At 46.2% G+C, this 21,050-nt stretch overlaps 1 protein-coding gene across 1 annotated transcript in view; it reads right to left on the bottom strand.

Moving 5' to 3' along the window:
* Nucleotides 1–17,061, bottom strand: part of UACA (uveal autoantigen with coiled-coil domains and ankyrin repeats) — a 123,755-nt gene extending 106,694 nt beyond the window's left edge. The window contains exon 1 of the mRNA XM_070431212.1: nt 16,850–17,061. Within this exon, the coding sequence (XP_070287313.1) occupies nt 16,850–16,924 (75 nt within the window). The 5' untranslated portion in view covers nt 16,925–17,061. The remainder of the gene's footprint in view (nt 1–16,849) is intronic.
* Between the last annotated feature and the right edge of the window lie 3,989 nt (nt 17,062–21,050).

The raw sequence follows: 21,050 nt of genomic DNA, 5'->3' as shown, positions 1-21,050 counted from the left end.
CTGTTTTCAGGCTGGCCACACCCCCACCAGGGTGGGGGTCCTTACTGGGGTGCCTGGCCAGCCTGGGTGAGTGGCTCAGGGCCGTTTTCAGGCTGGCCACAGTCCCTTCAGGGTGGAGGGGTCCCTCTGAGGTGCCTGGCCAGCCTGGATGAGGGGCTGATGGCTGTTTTCAGGCTGGCCACATCCCCTGGTGACCCAAGTTCCCAGCCTACCCTTTTTTCTTTTTTGTTTTCATCAGGTATATGGGATTTATTTATCTTCTGTAATTGAAACTTTGTAGCCTTGAGCAGAGCCCAGGGCCGTCCAGGGCAGGCAGGAAACTTGGCTTCCTCCATCGCCAGGGCAACCCAAGCCTCGTGCTTGCTCCAGCTCCGTGGCTGCAGCCATCTTTGTAACAGAGTGATGGAGTGATGGTTAATTTGCATATTACCCTTTTATTAGATGGGTATCCTATCTAATAAAATGGTAATATGCAAATAGACCTAATGGCAGAACAACCAAACAACTAATCAAAGCGTAATATGCTAAGGCTGCTTAACTGCTCGCTATGACATGCACTGACCACCAGGGGGCAGATGTTCTGACCAGTAGGTTAGCTTGCTGCTGGGGTCCGGCTGATTGGGACTGAGCGATATGGGCCGGACATGCCCTGGAGCCCTCCCACGGTCCCTCCCTGGCCCAATCGTGCACCGGTGGGGTCCCTCATCCTGGTTTGTGCCCTCTCATAATCCAGGATCCCTCGGGGGATGTCAGAGAGCCGGTTTCAGCCCGATACCACAGTCCACTACCCTTGGGAGAGCGCCAGATGCAGGGCTCATGGCTGGTGAGGGCTGCTATGGCAGCATGAGACTCTCCCTATCGGGACTGATTGGGCACAAACCCGCGGCAGGTGCAGCAGGGCCAGGATGAGTGGGAGCGGCAGGTAGGAGCTGCAGGCGGTATTGGACTACGGGTTTTGGCCTGATCCCTACAGGCCACCCAGAGGGACCCCACCTGTGCACGAATTCATGTACCGGGTCTCTATTATGTGTGTGTGTGTGTGTGTGTGTGTGTGTGTATGTGTATATCTACACGAAGATTCGCACAATAGGCCTTCCTTCCCCTGGCTGCCGGTACCCCGGTTTTCCTCTGGCACCCGGGACCCAGGCAGAAAGGCTTGGCTTCTCCACTGTGGCTGCAGCGAGGATTGGCTTCTCCACTGCGACCACAGCAAGGCTTGGCTTCTCCACTGCGGCCACAGCGGAGAAGCCAAGCCTCTTCAGTCTTCAGTCTTCACTCCGGCCGGAGCCTTAAGTCTTCGCTCCGTGCCTGTGTATGCAAATTAACCGCCATCTTTGTTGGGTTTATTTGCATACTCATCTGATTGGCTGGTGGGCATAGTGGAGTGACATCAATTTGCATGTTTCTCTTTTATTAGTGTAGATATATATGGAAGGGAAAATCTTACTATAGAGGTAATGTTAAACTTTGAAAACATATCAATTAAAGTCAATTTAAAAACGTATCATTCTCCTCTAAAAAAGTGTGTATAAACTTTAGATAGACACACACACACACACACACACACACCTCCAGATAGTCAAACAATAATTTTTAGTTCAGATTCTTAGGTTTTACTTCACCTAAATGTCCTCCTAAATATCTAAAATGTAAGATGACAGGATAATATACTGGGTGAATGTACACATATACACAAAAGCAAGAAGGCAAAAGGGATAGTATGACAGATAATATGAGAAACACTATAGAATTCAAGACAAACTTTATAATGAGACAAATCAGAGACTTTTATACCATTAGATTCTACAGTAAATATAAACAGCCATAAACCTTAATATGTCAATTATCACAAAATTAAGTACTTCAAAAAACAGTTTGAAATATAAGAGGTGACAGAAACACAACTATAGTGAGACACATACACACTACTTTTTTTGGGTTTTTTAAATAGATTTTTTTTATTTTTTTGATTTCAGAGAGGAAGGGAGAGGGAGAGAGAGATAGAAACATCAGTGATGAGAGAAAATCACTGATAGGCTGCTTCTTGCATGCCCACTACTGGGGATCAAGCCCACAACCAGGATATGTGTCCTTGACTGGAATCAAAACCCGGGACCCTTCAGTCTACAGGCCGATGCTCTATTCACTGAGCCAAACCGGCTAGGGCCACACACTACTCTTTTGTTTACAACTAGAGGCCCAGTGCACGAAATTCATGCACGGGGGGGGGGGGGGGGGGGGGGGGGGGTCGTCCCTCAGCCCAACCTGCACCTTCTCCAATCTGGGACCCCTCAAGCAATGTCTGACTGCCGGTTTGTCTCCAATCTGGAACCACTCGAGAGATGTCCGTCTGCCGGTTTGTCTCCAATCTGGGACCCCACGAGGGATATCCAACTGCCGGTTTAGGCTCGATCCCTGTGGGAAGGGGCCTAAACCGGCAGTTGGACATCCCTCTCACAATCTGGGACTGCTGACTCCTAACTGCTCGCCTGCCAGCCTGATTGTCCCTAACCGCTTCTGCCTGCCAACCTGATCACCCCCTAACCGCTCCCCTGCTGGCCTGATTAACACCTAACTGCTCCCCTGCTGGCCCGATTGCCCCCAACTTCCTCCCCTGCTGACCTGATAGCCCCCAACTGCCCTCCCCTGCCGACCTGGTCACCCCCAAGTGCCCTCCCCTACAGGCCTGATGGCTCCCATCTGCCCTCCCCTGCAAGCCTGGTCCCCCCAACTGCCCTCCCCTGCAGGCCTGGTCCCCACCAACTGCCCTCCCCTGCCGGCCTGATCTCGCCACCAACAGCTCTCCTCTGACGGCCAATTTGGTTCTGATTGGTCGGTTTCTATGCCAGTCAGTATCAAAAGCTCCACCTCCTAGGCAGCAATTGGCTCCTCACATTTCACCCAGATTTGGTTCTGATTGGTCAGTTTCTATGCCAGTCAGCATCAAAAGCTCTGCCTCCCAGGCAGCCATTGGCTCCTCACAATTCACCCAGATTTGGTTCTGATTGGTCCGTTTCTATGCCAGTCAGCGTCAAAAGCCCCACCTCCTAGGCAGCCATTGGCTCCTTGCAATTCACCCAGATTTGGTTCTGATTGGTCGGTTTCTATGCTAGTCAGCATCTCTGGGCCTATCTCTGGGCCTGATCATAGAGGCATGCTGGAAACCAATTCCAGCATGTTTAGCAGGGCTGAATCTGGGAATGGCTGATGGCATTTCCCCAAACCTGAATAGGATACATTAACCCTTTGAGGGCCAACCAATATCCTAGGAACTATGCTAAAATTGCCAAGGCATTTTTGCGGATTTTACAGCAGTTTAGGAAAAAAACTATGAATCACAAGTAAATGAAGTTACATATTCAATATCTTCCACAAAATCGTCATCTTCACAGCAAGAATTGACATATTTAGCAACATCATCATCACTAAAAAAAGCAGACTTGGAACTGGACACTGCAGGAGGAGCGCAATAACGCTCCCGGCACTTTTGGCGAAAGGCAGGAGGAGCGCAATCGCACTCCCGGCACTCTAGTGGTTAAATTGATTTTTTGCTGCCAGACAGCTCAGAGCATCTTAATCTACATGTTATTGCCTCCTACTGGCCAACACCTGAACAGCCGTAGGCTAATTCCCCCATTCTGACAATGCTTGTGTATACCCTTTGAAGTATATATCTCTGCCTTGCCTCAGGACAAATTGTGTTAATAAAAAGCATGGGGTCCTGGGACGAGACCTTAGACTTTAAGACCTTAGACCCGTGGTCGGCAAACCGCGGGAGCCACATGAGGCTCTTTGGCCCCTTGAGTGTGGCTCTTCCACAAAATACCACATGCGGGCACGCACGTACAGTGCGATTGAAACTTCGTGGCCCATGCGCAGAAGTCAGTATTTTGTGGAAGAGCCGATATTTTGTGGAAGAGCCACACTCAAGGGGCCAAAGAGCCGCATGTGGCTCGCAAGCCGTGGTTTGCCGAGCCGCAGTTTGCTGACCACTGCCTTATACCTTAGATCTTAGTTTCCTTTAAGCTAAGCTCCTCTGACCCCCAAATGCCTTTCAAAATTATATTTTGTCTCTGGACTCCTATTTAATCTACGCACAGCCTTCTCCAGATTTCCTGAACCCTTCTTGATCCTGGAACGAGAACCCCGGCAGAGGCAGGGCTGATCAGCCGCCCGAGGCTGCTGGCAAGCGGCTGAACTGCTGACCTCTGGGAGAGACAGAGAGAGGCATGGCTGCTGGGGAGGGAGAGAGAAGCAGGGTCTGATCACTCTGCTTCTCTCTCCCAACCTCGCCAGCAGCCACTGCCACTGCTGATCAGCTCCACCCCCCCCCCCCCCCCCCCCCCCCAGAGGTCAGCAGTTCAGCCAGCTCGCCTGCTGCGTGCGCAGCCTGGTGAACAGTCGAGCTTCCTGGTCACTGCGGATGTGACAGACCCAGGGTTTTTATACATTAGGATTGGCCAAGCAGTAAAAATAAACATGTAAAGCTCTTAAAAATCACTACAAGGCATCAATAGAAATAATGGTCACAGAACATGAACACAAAACTCCTAAAACCAGAAGTGAAAGTGGCAATAAGAATGGAAATATGTTCATATCCCCAGAAATAAAAAACAATGGACTAAAGCAATAATTTTTTTTCTATCAGGTTGACAAATATGCTTTAAATAATAGTATCCATTAATTTAAAGGTAAGGGAATACAATAATTTATGCATAGCTGGAAGGAACACAAATTGGTTTTCAGACTGACAGTAAAAGGCCTCCCTTCCCCCCAAACACCCCTCTCTCCAACTTTTTTGGTATATAGCTTAAGTAAGTTACAAATCCCATAGCTTTAAATTTTAAATTATATCAGGACACAATGGTTAACAACATGGATTACATAGTCAGGCTACCTGGCTCTCCACACATCAGTTATGGCAACTTGGACAAGTAAATTATTACCTTCATTTGCAAAATGATGACAATAGTACCCACTTCTTAGGGTTGCTATGAGGACTGAGTTAATGTAAAGCATTTAGAACAATGTCTATGACATATATGCTCAATAAAAATTGGCTACTGGTACTTGGATTTCTCAAAAGTAACTTACTTTTAAGTAATTCACTAGCATTTACTGAGTATTCCTAAAAGGACATTTGTATTTGCTCAAATTATTTCATATTACTTATCATCTTAAGCATAAAGTTTATTAGCATAAAATGATTCAAAAAATTATACATGTATCATTTACTGTGGCATCAAGGTAATTAAATGCTAACTGAATAAAAAAGAGGCAGTCTGCAATCTTTAAAATGAACATAACCAATGGTTGATGGCATGGGAAATAGCATGTAGGGGGACTTGTTTTATTCTTTATCTTCAACTATATTTTCTTTTCTACAACGAACATGTATGCCTTTAATGGTGAGAAAAAGATTTTTAAAACAATAGGCAGTCATTTCTCCTAACTGGTTCAGTCATGCACTACTGTCTCCAAAGGGCACTTGCCAGTTCATCATATCCCATCATTTTCCAGAGCTTTGGTTATACAACTGTATCGGTTCATCTTCTGCACATCAGTTCAGAGACTATACCATTTGGATATAAATTAGTCACTGTCAACAATATCCAGGATTCCTAAGAATAAGAAGTCCAAAAGACAAAACTGTGTTGTAATTTCAAACACGTGAATTTATTCTTGTATTTTTGTGATATATTATTAAGCCTAGAAGAGAAAAGCAAATAATGCTTTCGATTGTTTTATGATTTAGGAAAATGAGGTAACAGGCATATACTATCCTATCAATCCATTTATAATTTCAGGAAGTACATTTCAACCATCCATTTTTAGGCAAGTTCCCTATGGAAATCAATTTGACTTCCCTTGCATGAATAAGCTCATGCAGGTAGAAATTTTCAACAATTTCTTATTATATCCCTTAGGTGTCAGGACAGACAAATGTTTATGCAATCTATAACAGGATGGTAAAAGCTTCCATATGATAGAAATGTAACAGAGAAAACATGAGTTATAATATTTAAATCTAATATCCTTGGATCTAGATTTCTTATACCTTAGATCTTAGTTTCCTAAGGATACAATTAAGTTAAACAGGGCTAATGAGAACAAAATTTTGTTGGCTATTAGCTAGTTCTGGCAGGAAAGGGAAAAGAAGGATGAACTTATTGTAGGGAACTGATATAGGGTTAAGCCTCGGACTGACCTGTTGGCAAAGTCACAAACAAGTCCCAGCTTAGAGAGCACAGTCCTCTTAGCATAATTAGGCTTGACCTTATAACACTCCCTAGATCTTACCTGGGAAGCTAATGGGCTGAGGGAAGTGCAGAAGTGTAACTATGGTCAAAACAAGTGAAACTCACAAGAACTGTGTAACTATGGTAACCACTACCTTGTTTACCTCTGACTATAAAATAGTTGGTGCTGCCTGAGCACCAGTGGAAGTCCTTCCTCTTGAGTTGGACTTACTGGCCTGGCCCCCAATATTCCCAAATTATCTCGTGTCTTTTCTCTTTCATTTGTGTGCGGCTCCTCTTCCAGATCCTGAACCCTGAACCACACGGGATGTGGAGGGAAACATTTACAACAACTTATTAACTCACTAACAGGATAATTTCTGAAGATGAAACTTTATAGCTCCAGCCAGTGATTTCTCTAAGCAATGGTCTAAACTTGTAAAGGAATTCAAAATTTTAACTCAAGTTAAAAAAAATAACAAAAAAGAAAATCCTTGCTTTGACTATACCCCCCAACTGCCACCCTCTAACTTCTTACTGTCACTTTGCTGTACCTCATTTGTGCCATCCGCTACCATAACACTAACCTTCCTTCCCAAACCTGGTGCTCCCTTCCTGGGCTATATAATTTCACAGCTCCACACCGTTGTACTTGCTGTGCTTTTGTGTGTAAAGCCCTACAAACTGTCTTTCTGGCCAGGTTCAAGCTTTACCTTTCCATCTTTTTCCCCAACCCTACCATATCCATCCATGCTCCCATAGCAATTTATACACACCTCTATTATGGCTCTTAAAGTATTGTATTATTGTTATTTTATGTCTAGCTCTCTTAAAGTTCTTTTGTTTTTTATTAAAAGATGATTTACTAAGTGAAGTAATGTATGTTAATTGATATTAAAATTCTTAAAGGCTATGACTTGATCTTTCTTATTATAGAAACTAGAAGCCCAGTGCACGAAATTCCCTGGGCCCTCTGCCCCCAGACATCCTTAGCGCTGCAGCAGAGGTGGGAGAGGCTCCCGCCACCGCCACTGCGCTCACCAGCCATGAGCCTGGCTTCTGGCTGATCGATGCTCCCCCTGTGGGAGCGCACTGACCACCAGGGGGCAGCTCCTGCATTGAGCATCTGTCCTCTGGTGGTCAGTGCACATCATAGCAACCAGTCTTTCTGCCGTTTGGTCAATTTGCATATTAGCCTTTTATGCCTGTGGGATTGGGCCAAAAATGGCTCTCCAACATCCCCCGAGGGGGTCCGAGATTGTGAGAGGGTGCAGGCCAGGCCGAGGGACCCCACCGGTGCACCATCAGGGTCAGGGAGGGACGCAGAAGGTTGGCCAGCCGGGGCAGGACCGCGGGAGGGCTCCAGGGCATGTCCAGCCCGTCTTGCTCAGTCCCAATCGGCGGGACCCCAGCAGCAAGCTAACCTACCGGTCAGAGTGCCTGCCCCCTGGTGGTAAGTGCATGTCATAGTGCCTGGCCAACTGGTTGACTGTCTGCACCCTGGTGGTCAGTGCACGTCAGAGCAAGCGGTTGAGCGGCCTTAGCATATCATTAGCATATTATGCTTTGATTGGTTTAATGGACGACAGGACACTTAGCATATTAGGCTTTTATTATATAAGATTTTAGAACATATGAAAAATACAATAGTATCACAAAAGTAAATACAATACCTACAACAATTATTAACTCATGACCAATCCTATTTCAACCATACTCCTCACTTACTTTTCCTACCCACAGATTATTCTGAAGTAAACCCAGACTGCACATCGGTTCACCTGAAAATAGTATACTTCTAAAATTTCTCTGAAACACAAAACATTTTATAAACTTAACCACATCACCACTGTCACATTTAAATCTTTCAAAATAATAATTCTATAATATCACCATGTACCTAAGTTAGTATTTACATTTCTTCAACTGGTTTTTAAACGTTAACTTTTTACAATTAATTAATCAGGGTCTGAATAAAGTCTATCAATGCAACTGGTTATTGTCTCTTAAATGGTTTGCCTCCTTTTCTTCTCCTTCTTATAAGTTGTTTGTTTTTTTTTGGAAAAAGAAAAAAACAAAAAACACAGGCCATTTGTTCTATAGAGTTTCCTAAAAACAGAATTTTGCTCATTGCATCCACATTACTCTATCCCCTGCATTTTCTGTAAAATGGTGGTTAGATCTAGAGGCCTATCATATTCAGGCTTGGTTCTTTGGTCAAGACTATTAATAATAATGAAATTTCAATCAGGAGATAAATTATGTCTGGTTTTCTTTTTGAGACATCAGTAGCCACTAATAATCAATGTCTAGACTCCAGATCCATTTAATCATTAGGAGTCGCAAAACTGTGACATACTAATTATATCATCCCATCTTCATCTATTAGCTGGGATACAATAGCTTTTATAAAAAAGAAACTTCGCCTAATTGAGTATTTGGTTACCCTGAGAAAAAGCATGATGTTTCATTCTTTCTCTTGATTTTCTGAATATTAAAAGTATATCAGTTCCCTAACATTCTCAAAAAGTGGCCCTTCCTTCCTTCCTTCCTTTCGTAATCATTATTATGAACTCATGATTTAAAGATTTCAGTCTCCTGTTGTATTATCTTTACCGGTAATCAAACTATCCCACCATTGGTCAAGTGGGAGCTGCTCCAAGTGATTCCCAAATCCTAATCTTTTATACCCTCCTTGCTTTCTAGCATGACAAAGGATTCCAAACCTATCTTGCACATTTTCTGTTCCCAATGTGGAATTATCCATTTCTTCAAAGATGACCTTATTAATTCACTAGAGGCCAGGTGCACAAATTCATGCACGGGTCCCTCAGGGTAGCCTGCAGGGATCAGGCCCCAGCTTGCACCCCCAGCCTCACAGCCCCGCAGCTCCGCCAGGCATTCCGCAGTGGCCTGGTGCTACCCCCTCACCTGCTCCACCATCCCGCCTGCGGGTCAATCGATCAGGGCTGGGCCCCTGGCCCTCATCCATCGCCGCTGGTCGCCATCTGCGGAGCGATCAGCGGGGCAATCGGGCCCCCGCTCGCACTCACCTTGGCCTGGCGCCACCCGCTCACCTGCTCCACCATCCCACTGTGGTCCAGTTCTCGTCAGAGGCCAGCAGCGCCTCCACTGCCACCAGCTGCCAGCGTCACGTTGCCAATGCCCACCATGTTTCGTGCCACCCCCTGGTGGTCAGTGCACGTCATAGCAAGCAGTCTAACTCCCAGTTGAACAACCACCCAAGGGTGCAATTTGCATATTAGGCTTTTATTATATAGGATTCTTAAACCTAACTTATGTGTTCCCTAAATGTTTTTCAAACTAAGTAAGACCACTGCTGAGCAAGGTCCAATTCTTGAATAATTTTAAATTTGAAAAATGTGTATGTGTACAATAAATAAAGACACATAATCATTACTCCACTCTTAATAATATTTTTTATTATTCTTTTTTTTTTTTTTACTGCTTAAAGTATTACAAAGGGTATTACATATGTGTCCTTTCCCCCCTGCCCCCTTGACAATCCCCTGGCCTCCCCTACCCCCCCAGTGTCTTATGTCCATTGGTTATGCTTATATGCATGCATACAAGTCCTTCCGTTGATCTCTTACCCCCCTCCCTCCTGCCCCCCAACCCTCCCCGGCCTTCCCGCTGCAGTTTGACAATCTGTCTGAGGCAGCTCTGCCTCTGCATCTATTATTGTTCAAAAGTTTATAATGGTCTCTATTATCCATGAATGTGTGAGATCATCACTCTTAATAATATTAGAAGGAGTAATTAAAATTCTTAACTACTCATTATGTAAATTGTAGGACTCATCATGTACCAAAAGACATACCAAAGCAACTCAACCCTTCTGTTTTGATATTATAATAAAACTAGAGGCCCGGTGCACAAAAATTTGTGCACTCGGGGGGGAAGGGGGGGTCCCTCAGCCCGGCCTGTGCCCTCTCGAAGTCTGGGACCCCTCGGGAGATAACGACCTGCTGGCTTAGGCCTGCTCCCGGGTGGCAGAGGGCAGGCCCAATCCCTAGGTGCAGCCCCTGGTCGGGCTCAGAGCAGGGCTGATTGGGGAGTTGGGGCGCCGCCCCCTGTCATGCACAGAGCAGGGCGGATTGGGAGGTTGCGATGCCACCCTCAGTCACGCTCAGGGTAGGGCTGATTGGGCGGTTGGGGCACCGCCCCCTGTCACACTTAAGGCAGGGTCGATGGGGAGGTTGTGGTGCCACCCCCTGTCACGCACAGAGCAGGGCCAATCAGGAGGTTGGGGCGCTGCCCCCTGTCACTCACAGAGCAGGGCCAATCAGGGGGTTGGGGCACTGCCCCCCCCCCTCGCCCCCCCCCCGTCACGCACAGAGCAGGGCCCATCAGGGGGTTGGGGAACTCCCCCCTGTCACGCACAGAGCAGGGCCCATCAGGGGGTTGGGGAGCTCCTCCCTGTCACACACAGAGTAGGGCCAATAGGGGAGTTGGGGCACCGCCCCCTGTCACGCACAGAGCAGGGCGGATCAGGGGGTTGGGGCACCGCCCTCTATCACACACAGAGCAGGGCGGATCAGGGGGTTTGGGCGCCACCACTGTCACACTCAGGGCAGGGCCGATGGGGAGGTTATGGCTCTACCCTGTCACACACAGAGCAGGGCCCGTGGTGGGGGGGGGGGGGTTTGGGCGCCGCACCCTGTCACACACAGAGCAGGGCCGATCAGGAGGTTGGGGCTCCACCCCCTGTCACACACAGAGCCGCAGGGTGATCAGGGGGTTTGGGCGCTGCCCCCTGTCATGCTGATCTGGTGCCAGGAGACCTCTCGGCTCCGCTGATCCCGGTGCTGGGAGGCATATTACCCTTTTACTATATAGGATAGAGGCCTGGGGGCCGGCTGGTTTGCCCTGAAGGGTGTCCTGGATCAGGGTGGGGGTCCCCACTGGGGTGCCTGGCCAGCCTGGATGAGGGGCTGAGGGCTGTTTGCATCTGGTCACACACCCTTCAGGGTGGGGGTCCCCACTGGGGTGCCTGGCCAGTCTGGGTGAGGGGCTGAGGGCTGCTTTCAGGCTGGCAGTTTTGACTGCTTTCAGGCTGGCGGGAAGCTCCCAACCACTCCTTTTTTTCTTTTTTTTTTTTCTTCTGGGCCAGCTTTAGCTCTGGCTCTAGCTCTGAGGCTTCCACTGCTGGTTTGTTTGCCGTTCTATAATCGAAACAATGTATAACTTCAGCTCTGAGATCCCAGCTATATTTGTTAGAATGTTTCAAACTGCCAGCTCAGAGGCCTGCAAGTGAGGCGGGAACGTTGCAGTCTGCAGTCACTGGAGCAAGCAAGCCTCCCTGCTCGCTTCAGTGCATGGCTGCCGGCCGCCATCTTGGCTGACAGTTAATTTGCATAAGGATACGCTGATTAGCCAATCAGAAGGGTAGCGGTCGTACGCCAATTACCATGTTTCTCTTTTATTAGTGTAGACTAGAGGTCCAATGCATGAAATTCGTGCAAGGGGCTGGGCCCTCACAGTCCCAGCTTGGTCCAGAGGTCATCCAGAAGGACATCCGGTCTAATTAGCAAAGTACGCTTTTATTATTATAGATTTAGCAATTCAAATCAGCATGAAGACCTGAGCGAAACTCTGGCTGGGCTGAAATCCAAAAGTATAAAAAAAGGGGCTCTTTATTGTGATCTTTCAAGAACCACAAGAAATACAATGTAGGGATAAACCTAAGAAATTGTCCGAATAAAGTTTTAATTAAGGTAATCATTTTAAATTAAAGGTTGGCATCTTCAATAAAAATGAGTAAACAGTCTCAATTAAGTATCATGAGGTTTTTTAAACTGAATTTTTAGAGAGAGAAAGGGAGGGAGAGAAAGAGAGAAAAATAGATCTGTTGCCCCACCCACCCACGCATTCACTGGTTGATTCCAGCATGCTTTCAGAGCAGGGACCCACAGCAACCCTGAAGCATCTGGACACGGTCCAACCAACTGAACTACCTGGCCAGGGCCAAAGTATCATGACTTTAAACATAACAATTTGCGATCTTAATTATTCATATTACCCCAAAATCATTATAATAATAATGACATTAGCATCTTTTAAAACACACCTGAATTCCTGAGTGGAAAACAAAATCCTCATTCACCAAATCACAACTAAAACAAAATCAAATTTAATCTTGCATGTTTTCTAAATATCTCAAACCTCTGTTCTTAGTAGGAACCAAAATAAGTTTTTTTTTGTTTTTTTTTGTTTTTTTTAATATTTTATTGATTTTTTACAGATAGGAAGGGAGAGAGATAGAGAGTTAGAAACATCGATGAGAGAGAAACATCGATCAGCCGCCTCCTGCACATCTCCTACTGGGGATGTGCCTGCAACCCAGGTACATACCCTTGACCGGAATCGAACCCGGGACCTTTCAGTCCGCAGGCCGATGCTCTATCCACTGAGCCAAACCGATTTCGGCCAAAATAAGTTTTTTTTAAAGATTTTTTTCAGTTGCAATATTTGTAACTCTAAAGGCCTTCTGAAATACCAATATTTTTTCAAGGTAGTGAGACATTAATAAGATACTTTAGAATATATTTGGTTTTTCATTTAAAAAATTCATTACACTATTTTGAAGTAGTCTACAGAAAGAGCAGCAAAATAATCATTGCAGAACAACCCAGGTCGTAGACTATTTTAAAGCAAGTATTTACTCAGCTACAAATGTTGAGCATAGGTACAATTTAAAGGGGAAACCCTTCCAAAATTCTGCTTACAATACTGGTTTGCAGTATTACTGCAATTGGTTTGCATACTTCTGGAATTACAGTCCCTTAATTTTAATTACTCAAATTTCCTAATCTGAACTAGGCAAAAATGGAACATGCCTATTCTCACTATACTTTAATTATAAACATAATTATACATGTTATGACTGTATCTATAATTGACTAGAACTAAAATAGCATTTAGAGTCACTTAATTATCCCTTTCAGAACTCTAAAGCTCCAGTTAGTAATTTAAAAAAATGTAAAAACAAAAATTGTCTTATTTTAGGATTAAAATATGCAGCTATCTCCAGATGAGGTTAGTAAAGGACTCTCAAATATATTTACCCACAAATGGTAATTGTGAACTATTTATTTATATGTGTAAAAACACACATCTATTTATTAAGCTTTAAACTCACTGGCATCTATATATATAAAAGCCTAAGCGACTGTTATGCCCAGTCGACCAAACCACCATTGACCAGTCACTATGATGCACACTGAGCACCGGGGGCAGAAGCTCAAAGCAGGAGCTGCCTCCTGGTGGTCAGTGCGCTCCCACAGCCAACCTTCCCTGGCTGGCCAACCTCCTGCAGTCCCTCCCCCAGGCTAGCCGGCCCTGGTCAGCCTGATCTGGACTGGATGAGACGGCCCCAATCGCCGCAGGCCAAGTCAAAGGACACCACCCGTGCACAATTTCGTGCACAGGGCCTCCAGTTATTTATAACCATGGTACTATTCCAAATATTTTAAATAACTTTTTTTCTGTACATAATCTGCATAATTATAATTTACCTGTTAAACTAACATACTATATTTCACATACTATAATGTCATAAAATATTTACATACCTCAATCTATTTCTAATGTGTCTCCAGATAAAAAGATTAAATAAAAATATTTATAAAATAGGCATTTAAAATTTTTTTCTCAAAACAAAGTTGTATAGAACATATTGTGGTCATTTCCATGACAATTAAATGTTCTAAGATCAATCAGGTAGCAATGGGGCAAAGAGAGAAAAAAAAAAAAAAAAAGAAAGAAAGATGTATACCTCTTACCTTATACCAGAATAATTCTAGATGGAGCAAAAATTTAAATGTTAAAAAAAACAACAACAATTAAATGAAAGTAGGGGGCTTTCTTTTTTGCCTTATATTGCAGAATGGAAAGATCAAGTTATACTATAAACCTAAAAGTCACAAAATAAAAGATTGATAAATTCAATTGTATAAAAATAACCATCTTCTGCATAGCAAATGCCACCATAAACAAAGTCATAAGATAACTAATTAAGGAAAAAGATTATTCAGATTAATAGGACTAATTTCTCTAATATAAATAAAGTATATGTAAATGAATAGGAAAAAACCAACAACCCAATAGAAAAATGGAAAGGATAAATTGTTCACAGAAAAAAACATAAGAGACCTTAAAACTATCAAAAAAGAGAAATACAAACTATCCTGAGATACCACATTCACCAATCTGGCTCACAAAGATCAAAAAATCAATACAGACTTTAAACAGAAGCATGAAAAAAAAATTTCTCATCCATTGGGTACATGGTGCATGAAAGGAAATTTAACAGCATTCTATACGAATGCACGTATTCTTTAACCCAGCAATTCCACTTTTAGGAATTGACCCTACAAGTGTACATACACATACACTTGAAATATATACAGGCTTATTCATCACAGCATTGTATATTACAGCAAAAGATTTGTATGGGGATGCTCTGAATGGGCCTACATATTTACAGTTTTTTTAAAAAAGATGTGGAACAGTGAGTACAGTGTGCTACCATTTCTATAAATAATACATAGAAATATTTATATTTGCTTGTAACTGCTAAACATTCTCTGGAATGACATGCAAGCAACTGACACAAGTAGCCCCTGAGGAAAGGGGACAGGTAACTGAAGGACAGGGGTGAAAAAAGCACTATTTTCTATCTATGTTTTTGTTTCTTTCAAATATTAAGCCATATGCTATATTATCTATTCAAAGCAAATAAATAAAAGTTTAAATATTTTTGGAAGAAAAATGAAAAAGAAAAATGCTCCATCATAACAATATGCACCGTATGTGACCAACTCTAACAATAGAGATTATGATTTATAGATTAAAAAGCAAAAAGGAACTTATTCTCCTGTAGGTTTATTTATTTTTCTATCATTGCTTGGTTTGATTTTATTAGTCTTCACACTCACTTATTTTCATTCAATACTTTACAAAACGTATTCTAATATTTAACTTAAACTGAGAGATGTTCACTTTTCTAATCAGATAGGTTCTGTTTTTCATACCATGTATTTCTCTTTATTGTTATGCTGTTATTTTAAGAAAAATAATAAAAATGCTCAGTTTAGCAAGTGCTAACGATTTAGGCTCAAAGAGATGCAGTTCATGTTTCAAATGTGTAAAATGCAAACTGGCATGCTGATAATACCAATAACTACACTGCATTTCTAGTAGGAAAAAAAAAGACACAATTAAGGTGTGTAAACCTTCAAGTCAGATGTGAAGCCTTAGTGAAAATAAAATGGGAAAATATAGCAAATAAACCTAGAAAAGTACATCTCTAAAGCTGAAAACACAACCTGTACTACAAAGAAGTTGAATCTTTAACTCAAATATAGTGACCTGTGACATCACTAAATGACACTTCTTCCAATTATTTTTAAAAATGTGAAACAAAGTAATCTCTCCTTTTATGCGCTTATAAAACAAATTCATGCTTTAATAAACAACATCAAGACATCAAATATACCACCTGAAGCTATTCCTTTTGTAAAAATTGGGAATCAAAGAGCCTAGTTTCACCATAATTTCCTGTTAAGTCCAAGGAAAACCATCCTATAAGTAGGTGGAGAGAAAGGCACAATTCTGATTTAACTCAAAAGCAAGAGCATTTTAATTAAAATAGCTCTCATAAAAAGCATATAATCATTTGGTAAGAATCTATGTAAAATATGAGTCCGTTTTACTTACTTCGGATGGGCAACTAAACATTCGAGCACATCTTTACGTTTCTAACTCTTCAAGGCTTTTTAATGTTTATTTCAATAATATGAAATTTTGATGATATAGCCATTCTTCGAATTTGCCCAATTATCTAAATCCCAACATCTGCAGACAGGCTGTTTCTCAAGATTTCTGTTCTCCAGCCAACTAACGAGGCCCCGAGTGCTTCCGAGCGTGTGCGCGAGGGCAGGCTGCCCGTGGACACCGAATGGAGGTCTGTCCCGGGCGACGCGGCCCCCAGACAACCCCCTTCCCAGCCTCAGTCACCACCCACCGGGGCTCAGGCAGAAATCCCACCTTTCCAGTGACAGGAGCAGCGGCCAGAGCAAACCCACCCAGCCAAGCAGCGCTCCCTCCTCCTGACTGACTGACTCACGGAAGGCGCGGAGGCCGGGCGGGCAGGCGGCTCCGCTGCCCTGACCACCTGCTATGGGGCGCGAACCCCCGGGACCGAGGGGTGCCCGCCAGGAGCCCCGCGGACCCGGGCCGGGAGAGTGCGCGCGGGGCGCCGGGCCAGCCCCGAGGTCGCCGAGGAAGGTCCGGGTTGAGGAGGAGGAGGAGGAGGGGCGAATTGATCCCGAAGCGCCCGGAGCTCCGAGACCGGGGGGAGAGAAGCGGGAAGGGGCCCGTCGGGCGGGAAGGGGCCCGTCGGGTGGGAAGGGTCCCCAGGGTCTCCGGGCCAACGCGGAGCCCCGGCCTGGGGGAGGAGGAGGCGCCGGGCCGACGGGGAGGGCGCGCTGAGGGGAAGCCAAGGGAGGAGCGCGCGCTTCGGAGCCGAGAGGACTCTCGGAGGGGAGCGCCGGGAGCCCGGGACGCGCGCGGGCGGCGGGACTCACCGCGCTCGTGGCGGCGCCGGACAGCAGGGGGCCGGGCGCGTCCTGTCTCCTCAGGCGGGACTTGAGGCTCTTCATGGCCAAGGCTGGGCAGTCCCGCTCCCGGCGGCGCGGCGCGCCTGCCCCGCCGGCCAACTTTCAAGTCTGCGGGATGGGAGCGCGCGGAGAAGCCGGCGGCCCCGGCCCCACCTGCCACCTGCGGGCCCCGGCGGCCGGCCGCTCCTGGCCTGCGGCGGCGCCCCGCAGCCCGCAGCCAATCGGCCGGCGGCCCCGCCGGGGGTCTGGATGGCCTCGGCCAATCGGAATCCGGGAAGGGGGAGGGACTTCCCTTACTCACTTAACACCCTTCCTCTCCCTGCTGGAGGAAAAGTTTGGAACTTCAGCTCGGGGAGCAGCGAAGACGGGCGACTAGCAGCGTGGGAAGACCCTAGACTAGAGCCAGGCTCCAGACCACCGGCGCCCGGCTGCCTGGGTGGTGGAGCCTCGGGTCTGCAGTGGGTGCGCAGTCCCCGTCCTCTTCCCACCCACGTGCTTCTTCCCAGATAAAGTTCCCTTCCTGCCCTACCGCCTGGTCCCAGGTTACCTGTACACACACTGGCTTTCAAGAGAAATTTCCTTCCTTCTACTGATGCTTTACTACACAAATCCCAGTACCTGGAAGCAACCACACGCATCAAAGACTCCACAAACAAACAGTCTCTAGGAATAAGGTGCCAGTTGTATAGAGGGACAATAAAGAACAGACTTTGAAAGACCTAACAGGAAATCAAAGTACAGGTTAGGTGCTCAATAATTATTTGTTAAGAACTAACTGTTTGGCTCACCCGGTTTTGTTCAGTGGTTGAGCCTCAACCTATGAACCAGGAGGTCAGGGTTCATTCCTGGTCAGGGCACATGTCTGGGTTGCGGGTTTGATTCCCAGTGTGGGGTGTGCAGAAGGCAGCCAATCAATGATTCTCTCTCATCATTGATGTTTCTCTCTCTCTCTCTCTCTCTCTCTCTCTCTCTGTCTCCTGTTCTCTCTGAAAACAATCTACACTAATAAAAGAGAAACATGGTAATTAGCGTACGACCGCTACCCTTCCCATTGGCTAATCAGTGAATATATACAAAGTAACTGTCAGCCAAGATGGCGGCCGGCAGCCAGGCAGCTGATGCGAACAGGGAGGCTTGCTTCCTTCAGTGACAGAGGACTCCAACGTTCCCCGCCGGCCTCTGAGCTTCAGTTGGAAACATAGTAACATTTATAGGAGATAAACAAAAGCCCAGAAACCTCCTGCCAGTCAGCCGGGATCTCAGAGCTGGAGTCGCAACATTGTTTCGAATACAGAAAACAAAGGCCAGAAACCTGCTTTCAGCCGAGCCTCAGAGAGAAAGCCGGCTCTCAGCTCCAGTGACAGCCATAGAAGGTAAATAAATGCCAGAATTAAAAAAAAAGAAAAAAAGGAGAGGTTTGGAGCTCCAGTCGCCCGCCAGCCTGAAAACAGCCCTCAGCCCCTCACCCAGACTGGCCAGGCACCCCAGTGGGGACCCCACCCTGAAGCAACAAGATGGCGGCTAATTTGCATACTGAAGGCAGGCAGCAGCGGGCAAGGCTGTCTGCGGTCTGGGACCCGGATCTGTGACCCTGCCGGGCGGGATCAGCGGAGCCTTGAGGCCTCCCGGCACTGGGATCAGCGTGACAGGGGGCAGCGTCCAAACGCCCTGATTGCCCTGCGGCTCTGTGTGTGACAGGGGGCAGCGCCCCAACCCCCTGATTGCCCTGCGGCTGTGTGTGTGACAGGGGGCAGCGCCCCAACCCCCTGATTGCCCTGCGGCTGTGTGTGTGACAGGGGGCAGCGCCCAAACCCCCTGATTGCCCTGCGGCTGTGTGTGTGACAGGGGGCAGCGCCCCAACCCCCCCTCACGGGCCCTGCTCTATGTGAGACGGGGTAGAGCCATACCTCCCCATCGGCCCTGCCCTGAGTGTGACAGTGGCAGCGCCCCAACCTCCTGATCGGCCCTGCTCTGTGTGTGACAGGGTGTGGCACCCCAACTCCCCCCCCCCACGGACCCTGCTCTGTGTGTGACAGGGGGTGGTGCCCCAACTCCCCTATTGGCCCTACTCTGTGCGTGACAGGGGGCAGCTCCTCAACCCCCTGATAGGCCCTGCTCTGTGCGTGACAGGGGGGAGCTCCTGAACCCCCTGATCGGCCCTGCTATATGCGTGACAGGGGGGAGCTCCCCAAACCCCTGATGGTCCCTGCTCTGTGTGTGACAGGGGGCAGCGCCCCAACCTCCCCATCGACCCTGCCTTGAGTGTGACGGGGGGCGGTGCCCCAACCCCCCAATCGGCCCTGCTCTGAGCCTGACCAGGGGCTGCACCTAGGGATTGGGCCTGCCCTCTGCCACCCAGGAGCAGGCCTAAGCCAGCAGGTCGTTATCTCCTGAGGGGTCCCAGACTGCGAGAGGGCACAGGCCGGGCTGAGGGACCCCCTCTCCCCCCCCCCCCCCCCCCCCGAGTGCACAAATTTTTGTGCACCGGGCCTCTAGTAAAAATATATTTTTAAAAAATTAACCGCTTTGGAGTGAAAGAGATGGAATGTGTGTATGTGTGTGTGTGTGTGGGGGGGGGGTGCCTTTAATAAAAAAATGACCCACATAGCCAAAGTGAAATAAGAAGCTGTCAAAGAAAAATATATTATGGCCTTTACTTCCAAAAACACGTTTACTTCTTGTAGAAATACATTACAGGTAAACATATACAATGAAATTAATGTATCCTATCCAGAAATTTGGATTATGAGAGTAACTTGAAGAATGAATAAACAGGTGAACAATATTCAGTAATTATTGGTAACATGACATCTTCAAAAGTCTTCCTTGAAGTCAGTTTTTTCCCACCAAAATGTTTATTCTAGCATGCACCCATATGAAAAGAAAAACAATCCACATTTCTGAGTAACAAAGAACTCTTTTTGTCTGAAAGGTCAGTTTCCTTAGAGTAACTCAAGGTTTTATTCAAATACTGCAAAAAAAGTTTTTAGAATTCTCTTGGAGAAGCAGCATTCAAAGATTGTGTTAACCCTTGACAAAATAGTAAATAACAATTTACTATTGAGTACTTTTATAGAAGGAAATTTTCTTGGACTTCTTCAAGATCCATAGCCATTCAGTTTTTGTTGGCTCATTATACTGTCTGTGGATGGTTGCTCCCTTTCTTCACCTGCCACTGCAGAGGCCAAATTATCTCATACCTGGGTTTTATAAAAGCTTCCCAACCAGTCACCTGACCTCTAGTCTCACCTCTCACATTACCAATAAATTACCAACTATCCTTTAAAAATCTTACAAAATATTCTCTCTTGCTCAAAGGTCTTCAGTGGCTAATAAATACAATCTAACTTTTTTACAGGGCAGTTAAGGCTACAACATGGACCCAACCCTGTCCACCAGCTGACACTTCAAGCAAATTACTCTTCAGCCCATTTCTCAGTCTTAATTTCTACATCTTAATGCATGCTTATCCCTCCCCCAGTCATTTTCTCTCCATCTGCATTCATCTAACAAAATTCTACTCCCCTCAAGAATGACTGGAAGGGCAGAGGGGGCTTCTGGAGTATTATACTATTCCATCTGGTTACATAACTAATGTGTTGGTTTGTGAAAATTCAGTTAGCTTATATTCTTTATAATATACTAGAGGCCTGGTGCACGGATTCGTGCACAGGTGGGGTCCCTCAGTGTGGCATGTGGGGATCAGGCCAAAACCAGCAGTCCAACACCTCCTGCTGCTCCTGTCTGCTGCTCCTGTTTATCCCGGCCCCACTGAGCCTGCTGCCACCTCTGCTCGGTAGGCTTGCTGCCACTCCACTGTGGTATCTGGGCTGCAGCGGCCAGCCATGAGCCCTGCATCTGGCGCCCGTTGGTCAGCTGAGCAGCGCTCCTGCTGTGGGAGTGCACTGACTATCAGGAGGCAGCTCCTGTGTTGAGCATCTGCCCCCTGAAGTCAGTGTGCGTCATAGCGACCAATCAACCAGTCGTTCATTCATTCAGTCTACCGGTAACTTAGGCTTTTATATATATAGATACACTTTTATGTGTGTATAATACTTTAATTAAAAGGTTTTATTCTAATTGTACTTTCATTTCAGATGACCTCCTCTCTAATAGAGCCTTCCCTGATCGCTCAGCTGAAAATGTTTTCCCCATCCCCTGAATAGTT

This window comes from Myotis yumanensis, unplaced genomic scaffold, assembly GCF_028538775.1.
Source record: "Myotis yumanensis isolate MYYU_CA2020_CCGP unplaced genomic scaffold, mMyoYum1.0.hap1 SCAF_1, whole genome shotgun sequence".
NCBI lineage: Eukaryota > Metazoa > Chordata > Mammalia > Chiroptera > Vespertilionidae > Myotis > Myotis yumanensis.
Note: the sequence above shows the minus strand (reverse complement) of the source record. Positions and strands in the feature narration are given on the sequence as shown.